An 8,831-nucleotide genomic window follows, 5' to 3' on the forward strand; every position below is an offset into this window, starting at 1 on the left:
TGTGCTCACCAAGTTGTGCCAAGAAATCTGGACGACACTTAGCCATCTGACTGCAAGAGATCTGTATTTGTTCCCATTCCAAATGGTTATCCAACAGAGTGTGGAAATTATCAAACAGTATCAACAATATCAGATGCAAACAAGATTCTGCTGAAGATTATCCAAAAATGACTGGAACAGTACATCACCAGAGAACTGCCAGAAGTCCAGGCTGGGGTTAGAAGGGGTCGTGGCACTAGGGATATTGTAGCTAATGTAAGATGGATCTTGGCTGAAAGCAGGAAATACCAGAGGAATCTATGTTTCATTGATTATACAAAGGTGTTTGACTGTGTAGATAACAACAAACTGTGGTTGACTCTGAGAGGAGTGGGAATTCCAGAACACTTGATAGTGCTAATGCAAAACCTATACTTGGACCAGGAGACAGTCGTCAGAACAGAGCAAGGAAACACGGCATGGTTCAAAATTGGGAAGGTTGTACGCCAGGGATGTGTCCTGTCTCCATACCTTTTCAACCTATATGCAGAACAGATTATCTGGGAGGCTGGGCTCTATGAGAAGTGTGGCATCAGGACTGGTGGAAGATTCATCAACAATCTGTGTTATGGAGATGACACAACTCTGCTTGCTGAAACTGAGGAGGATGTGAAGCGCTTGCTGCAGAAGGCCAAGAACTGCAGCTTTCAATATGGATTGATACTCAATATAGAGAAAACAAAGATTCTCACCAGTGGGCCAACTGACAGCATCAGGATGGATGGTGAAGAGCTTGAGATTGAGGGAGCTCTGGTGGCCTAGTGGCAAGAAGCTGCACTACAATCCCAGAGATATGCAGTTCGGATCCACCAGATGCTCTGCTGGAGGAGGAGCAATCTCCTGTACCAGTCAGATCCGATTTGACGGTACACATGCAAAAAATAATAAAATAAAATAAAAAAAAAGAGCTTGAGATTGTTAACAGCTTTAGTTCGCTTGGCTCCACAGTCAACACTCTTGGCACCAGCAGCCAGGAAATTAACAGATGTATTGAGACGGGAAAATCTGCTGTTAGGGACCTCTCTGAAGAGCAATGGTGTCACTCCAGAGACTAAGGTGCACCTGATACAGGCCATGGTCTTTACAATCACTTGTTATGCATCAGAGTTGGACAATGACTAGGGATGATAGAAGGAAAATTCATGTCTTTGAGCTGGGTGCTGGAGAAGAGTATTGAGTATACCATGGGCTGCTAAGAAAATAATAGTCTAATCCTATAGAGGGTTAAATCAGACTGCTCCTTGGAGGCAACGATTCTGAAGCTTTGACATACTTTGGACATGTTGCAAGGAGGGACCAGTCCTTGGAGAGGGACGTCATGCTTGGGAGAGTGGAGGGACAGCGCAGGAGAAGACTATGAGTTGGACTGATTCGGTGACTGCAGTAGTGGGGGGAGGTGTGTCGGCGAGGGTGGGATTGGCACAGGACAAAGCAGGGTTTACCGCTGTTGTACGAAGCGTCGCTAAGAGTCGCGACTGCACTCAACAACAATACATATTCAATAAAAAATCCAATAGTGACTTATGCCTTATGTGGTTTAAAAACATCCAAATATATGATCTCATTCGTTCCTCACAACTTCATAAAGTATATAGTAATACTTCCCTTTCTTTCTTGATACGGAAACTATTGCATACAAAGGTTAAACAAGGACCTGGGAACACTAAAAGAAATCTGGACCTTTGGGGGGGGGGGCAAAGTGTGAACTTGATGAGTTTCTTAAATAGAATCAAAAGGAGGATTCTATGTTTGCATAGAATGGGACTCCAAACCACACATAAATAAGTTAAATGTTGGCCAAGTGCTGAAAAAAAGCAGAAATGTTGTTCTCGTTGAAAACAGTGTCCTTACCCAGTGACGTGACCTTATATGGCCTTCACCACAAATGGGGTAAAATGGGGTAAGCACGACAGGCATTAGACAATCATTAACAAGCAGGTTTCTGACCACTGGACTTCGCAGCCAGGAACGGCATGCCCGATCCGGTAGTCACCGGCTGGGACAGTTACATAACACCCGGAATCCTGGGTTTCCTCGGGAACTGAGGTCACGTGCCGAGCCTCGTTACCTTAAAGAGCGGAGGAGACCCACGGGCGTTAGCGAATTCCCGGCACCGGATTGAGTCTGCTCCGTATTACGTACGGCGTCCGTGCGCGCGTAAAGCGAACTAGACCAGCCAGGACTCCGAGGGAGGTGTGGCCTCGCAGCCTTGAGATCCTCTGATTGGCCGGTGGGATGACGAAGGCGTGTACAGTCAGCTATAATGCAACGGGCGTATGCGTCAGTTTTGTTCGATCGGAAATAAGAGAGGGGTGTGACTAGGGGCTCAAGGCATCCGCCGATTGGCTTACAGACGCCAGAGCCGGGCGGCCGGGCACGGCCTCACTAGAGCGAATCGCCCGGGTTGTTCCTGGAGTTAGCTGCCGGCTTCAGTGAGAATACTATGGCCGCTCGGACCGCTCAGAAGGCCTTGAAGAAAGTGGTCTTAGGATGCCGTCCGAAGTCAGCGGAAGTGGCTGGAACTCTAGTTCCGGCACGGAGTTCTGCGGGGAACGTCAGGTAATAAACAACAGGGGTATCTCGATGCAGACGGTTTTCCGCCAGGCCTGCTAAGTTGGGAAAAGCGAGGGACTTTGGGGAGAAGTGAAGTTGGGTGTTGAGCGTTCCCAGCTGTCCGAAGGGGCAGGGTCTCCCGCCCGGTGTTTTCGCCCCCGCCCGCAGCACTTCCTGAGCCGCAGGCTGGCCGGCTGTGCGGGGCCGCCGCGTCTGCGTTCGTGGCTCACCGACCTCCAGGAGATGGTGAATCACTGGCGTAGCCACTTGGAAGCAGCCTTTGAAGCTCTGAGTTCTTTCGGTCTTCGCCTCAAATGCTGTTGGAAAGTTTTAACTTTGTGGGGCTTGATGGGGAAAGTGTTTCTCGTTTTCTTTCTTCTGCCTGCCGAATGATCGTTCTCAAAAGAGTTCTTTGCTTCTGGCTTTTGGTGTTTGCGAATGAAAAATATAGCCGACCTAGGAATCTTCATTCTGGACACCCCTCCCACCAGACACACTCAACTCTAATTTAGAAGTTTTGTAATCTTGAACCGAAGGTAGCCATCGATTTTCCTAGTTTGTGCCTTTTGAAGGTTCGGGGTGGGAACGGGATTCTTGCTTGCACTCCTTAGTTTTCTTTTTCTTAATGGCAGTGGTTTGGTTTCCCCCTAAAAAAAAAAAAAGAAAAAAAATTAAGTTGGCGTGTAAAAGCACATAGTCCCTCAAATTTAGATGTGAACGATAGATAGATAGATGGATGGATGAGGGGAAATAGCGCAAATCTGATTGAACCTAAAAATATTTAGATCCAGTGAAGAATTTTTAAAAGTACCAAGACCCAGCCAACTACTATTACTTGGACAACTGTTATTTAGGTAAATACTGACTAGAAATGATAGAGAATTGATGCCTTTGAGCTGTGATGCTGGAGAATAGTGTTGAGTATAACATGTACTATTAGGAGATCAAACAGGTTCGTCCTAGAGAAGGTGAAAGAAACCAGGCTGATCTTTGTAGGCAAGATTCTGAAGCTTCGTCTGACATTCTTTGGACATGTTGCAAGGAGAGACCAGTCCTTGGAGAGGGACATCATATTTGGGAGGGTAGAGGGACAGCGAAGAAGAGGAAGACCCTCGGTGAGATGGATCGATTCAGTGATGGGGTAATCGGGATGGGTGTGTCGGAGACAGTGAGGCTGGCACAGGATAGGGCAGGGTTTAGGGCTGTTGTACATAGGGTCGCTGTGAGGCCCAGGTGACTCGATGGCACATAACAACAACAAAACAAAACCATTGCATATCATTTGTCCCTGCTTAGGGATTAACCTAAAAAAAAAATAAGTTCAAGGGAGCTCTTGTGGCCTAGTGGCAAGAAGCTGCGCTGCAATCCTGAAGCCATGCAGTTCGAATCCACCAGATGTTCCACAGGAGGAGAGGCAATCTCCTGTCTCTGGCGGATTGGATTCGACAGTAAACAACAAAAACAAAAATAAGGACAAGCAGAGCTCCATCATCTTTTAGGTCTGTGTTTGTTCTAAAGCATATTGGCTTGCAGATAATCTAAGATTTTTCTTTTGAAAGAAAAAGAGTTTTCTGTTGACTAAATTTAAGCTTAAAAGTTCAGTGTAAATATTTGTAAGGCTGATGGGAAAAGTATATAAGTTGCAAATATGAATAATTAACATTTAGGCCTTCTTATAGTTTAGAACTTGAGAAAGTACTGTTGAAATACAAGTGACAAAAAGCTGGCTTCCATCTGATAACAGCATTTGCTTCATAGCTTAATTGTATGCATCTGAATATTTTAGATGAAGACGTTTTCTTGACAGTGGTTGAAAATACATCAGCTATTCAACACTTTGGGACCATTGTACAGAAACTGATACAGAAAAGGAATGGCATGCTTTAAATGCAGATATTTCCCCTAGAAATACTATATTGTATTTCAGATTGTTTTATTTGGAAATTGGATAGTTGGAGAAAAGTGAAACACTATCCATACCTCACATCATAAACAAAAAGTAAGTAAAAATGGATCAAGAATCTAGGTGTGAAACCTAAAATTCTAAAGACAATCAAAAATAGTGGTAAAATTAGGAGCCCTCTAGTTGCCTATCCCCAGCCTCATTTCTATTACCAAGTCCATATTGTCTGACTACTGATCCTTCTTCCTGGTTCCCAACTTTTTTTTCCTTTTTTTTTTTTACTGGGAAAAACATATTGGGGGTACAAGGAGGTGAGGGTTGGGGGCAGAAGGGTGAGGATGGGCCAGGATGCAGTTGAACAGCTGCACAGTTTGGTCGGTGGGGGTTGAAGGAAATGATGAGGGTCCAGTGGAGAACAGATGCTACAGAGGAATGACATGCGTTTTCCAATAGTAATTAAACCAACTGTCTTATTGATTTGGGAATTGGATGCCGACTCTCTGGCTTCTTCATGCTGAACAGGGGCGTAGATGTAAAGGGGGGAAGGGAGGACGCTTTATCACCTTACTGGTGGTCTTGGGTTACAGCTGCTTGCCTTCTTGCTCTGTTGGAAGATATTTTCCTGTCATTTGCTCCCCTCTGGACTGCAAAGTGTTTTCCCAGGTGGGCCCAGTGGGGATGGCTAGTTGAACCCAGAGGCTCCATCCTCCTTTGCTTCCTTAGCTGTCAGTTGTATTTCTTTTTTGTCACTGGCACTGGGTGCAGGGTCAATTCTGGAGTAAAACTCAGAGTTAAGGTTACCTATAGGAAAGGAAGCAAACCTAGAGAGAACAAACTTGTGAGTTACAAATAGAAGGGCTTTGAGGGTGTTGATTTCAAGTTTACTGGGGGGGAGGGTGGCAGAAGGTGGCCTAGGTAACATTCTCTGGATACCCTAGGCATTCTTTTTTTTTTTTATTCTCCTTCCCACCCAGGGGTCAGATGGCACAATCTGGGGACTGAGGAGCTCACCCTGAGGGCCGTGAGTGCAGCCCGCCCCAGGCAGGTTCCCAACTTTTGCATTCCAGTTGCCCATTATTATTAATGCATCTTGGTTACATGTTCGATCGATTTCTGATGTCAACACTTGGTAGAAATCACCTATTTCCTCCTCTTTGGCTCTGTTTGTTGGTGCATAAATTTGAATGATAGTGCTTTAACAAATCTTCCTTGTATGTGTATGGATATTATGCTATCAGTCACAATATTGTATTTCAAGATGGATCTGGAAATGGCCTTTTTAACTATGAAAGTGACCCCATTTTTTTCTCACTTTTTCATCTCCAGCGTCATTCATACAATCATCTGATTTAAAATGTCCCATTCCAGTCCATCTCATTTTGCTAATACCTAATTTGTCAATATATATGCATTCTATTCTTTCTTAACAATGTCTAATTTTCCTACATTCATGCTTCTCATATTCCTCCTCCCAATCATTATTCTTACAACTGTTCCTCCTCCTTTGTGTTTTCAAATTCGAGGGCTTAGACTCAGTTGCCGTATCTGTTAGTCTAAGTGTGCTCTACTATACATAGAATTTTCAAAGGCCTGTAATATTTCAGAAGTGCATGGCCAATCCTTCCTAGTCTGTCTTAATTTGGATGCTTAGTTTTAGAACAGTATCTGACAGACAAACGTTTTACTGAGCAGATGAAAGACACTTCCTTACAGAAATAACCAGTACATTCACTGTTTCTTCCCCCTCCCCCCAAGCATGTGTGTCTTGTCTCTTCCTTTTCCCTGCTTCATCACCATTCCTTGCACTCCCGCCTATCAGGTCAAATCTTCCCTTCCTCAGTCACCTCTAGATGTGATAGCTTAGTCCACAAGTCACTTCTGTGATGTCTTGCACCACACACTGCTACTGGTCTCTCACACTGTTGTCTGTCTTGTGTTTAGGAGGATGTAAGTCCAAATATCATGTACCAACTTCAGGGAAAGATTCTTTTTCTTGAGGCAGTACTGAGGGAGGTTCTTTGCCACTGAGCTTCTGCTAAGTTTTGTGACTTAGTGTCTCTGTTTACTCGGCTGTCACAATGTGATAATTTCCAAAGTTCAGATAGGTCTTTTCTAGATCTGATGTGGTGGTGTTTTCCACCTTTGGCCCAGTGCAGCTTGGGAGTGAATATTAAGGAAACCAATAGACTTCTTGGAGAATAGGCATTACCTGATTAAAAAGATTATAGGGCGGTCTCAGATCCTACCTTATGTGACTCTGTAGGATTCTTGACTCTGAGTTAGGACCAAAGATTAAAACCCAGACTCCAGCTGTGTTAGAATGTGGGGATAGAATGATATTCTACACAATGATTTATTCATAGAATATACATTTTATAAGAAACATATACACAAGTAATACACGTGTATTTCACCTGATGATCTGCACAGGAATCAGATTGATTACAGCTGTGGAGGATTTGTTGGAAAAGTTTAGTATCAGTTGTGAAAACTTGGTCAGGTGTTGATTATGGAACAGACCATGAACTACTCGAATGCAGGTTCATATTAAAGCTAAAGAAGGTTAAATCATACCCACAGGAATCAAAATTTCATCTTTTTTTTGGCATATGGAAATGTATTAGTATAACATTTTCATCAAAACTTTAAAATCTTAGCTTTTCATTCATTCTTGTCTTTGTATAAGACCAAAAGAGATACATTGGCCACTTTGACAACCTTAAAGCTGACTCCAGGAATGTCACCTTTGCAACCAAATCCAGCAACAAGAACTTTATTGTTTTCAAAATTTGGTCTTGAATTTATCCCCCTTAAATTTAAAAACCAACTCAGGAACAGATTTGAGGCCTTGAACACTAATAAAGACCAGATGAGCTGTCGGAAGATAGCCTAATAGTGTTCATGAAGAAAGCAAAAGGTCGTAACAAAGAAGAAAAGACCAAAATGGATGTCAGAAGAGACTCTGAAGATTGTACTAAAGCACAAAAAAGCCAAAGCAAAGAAAAAAAATCAAGAAGTTAACACGTTGCCTCAAATGACGGCAAAAAAAAAAATCTGTTTCTAAGCACGGTCATCAATTTAAGTGTTCAGCAATGTGTTAAGAAGCTAAATAGAAGATTTGTTATTGATGAATTATTCAATCCTGATGCTGCATATGTATGGAAATTAAAATAACAAGATAGAGGAAAATAATTTAACAGTTTTTAGCAGACCATCAGATTGCTACTCTGAAAGCAAGATTTAATTTCAAGTCTCTTTGTAAAGGAGACCCAGAATTAAGAGACTTTGTGCTTTAGTTACAGAATTCTCACTTTCTATATGGTAGATTTGGATTTGATTCTGAGGCTTAAATCCTTCCATATTCCTCTCTAGGAGCCACTAGTTATCACTGGAGGCTTGCACATTTCTGTGATGTAGAATAGAATTTCCAAACTAAGATGATCTAGGAAGAAAGATCTGGCACTATGCTTTTCAAAACCAACCAGTAAAATCCTATAGATCACACAAATACTGTTGACCTTGAAATTACTAAGTTTCGAGTTGACCTTGATGGCAGTCAGCACCAGTTAGTGGGGAAAATAGCTTGAGTGGGTTAAGTTGAGAAGAAAAGCAAGAGTTTATTACACTGTAACTGTAGACATTGAATAAGGATGACAGAAGAAGGAATGTGTTTGAGTTGTGGTGTTGGAGAAGAGTGTTGACTCTCACATGACTGCCAGAGGGACAAACAGGTATGTCTTGGAAAAGGTATAGCCAAGATACTCCTTGTAGATGAGAATTGTGAAGCTTCATCTCACATATTTTGGACAGTGTTAGGAGGGGCTTGTCCTTGGAAGGTGGAGGAGGGTCAGTGACGGAGAGAGGGGATGAATGGACATGGTGACTGTTATAGTAATGTGTGAGAGATGGTGAAGATGGCATAGGGTAGGGCAGAGTTCAGATCCATTGTTCATGTTGTTGTTGTTACGTGCTGTTGAGTCGTTTGCGACTCATAGCAACCCTATGTACAACAGCCCTAAACCGTGCTCTATCCTGTGCCAATCTCATTGCCTCCAACACACCCATCCCGATTACCCCAGTCACTGAATCAGTCCACCTCAGAGGGTCTTCCCCTCCTGCTCTGGCCCTCTACTCTACCCAGCATGATGTCCCTCTCTAAAGACCTGTCTCTCCTTACAACATGTCCAAAGTATGTCATATGAAGCTCCAGCATCCTTGCCTCCAAGGAGTAGCCTGGTTTAACCCTCTCTAGGATGAATCGGTTTTCTTGGCAGTCCATGGTACATTCAGTACTCTTCTCCAGCACCACAGCTCAAAGGCGTCAATTCTCCTTCTA

General features: G+C 43.2%; 1 protein-coding gene across 1 annotated transcript in view; it reads left to right on the plus strand.

Moving 5' to 3' along the window:
* The first annotated feature begins 2,482 nt into the window (after positions 1-2,482).
* The window catches only part of COQ10B (coenzyme Q10 homolog B (S. cerevisiae)), a 19,762-nt gene continuing 13,413 nt past the window's right edge, over positions 2,483-8,831 (plus strand). The window contains exon 1 of the mRNA XM_006903273.1: positions 2,483-2,598. Within this exon, the coding sequence (XP_006903335.1) occupies positions 2,483-2,598 (116 nt within the window). The remainder of the gene's footprint in view (positions 2,599-8,831) is intronic.

The sequence above is a fragment of the Elephantulus edwardii genome, unplaced genomic scaffold (assembly GCF_000299155.1).
Source record: "Elephantulus edwardii isolate Elephantulus edwardi_28Jun2011 unplaced genomic scaffold, EleEdw1.0 scaffold00552, whole genome shotgun sequence".
Classification (NCBI taxonomy): domain Eukaryota; kingdom Metazoa; phylum Chordata; class Mammalia; order Macroscelidea; family Macroscelididae; genus Elephantulus; species Elephantulus edwardii.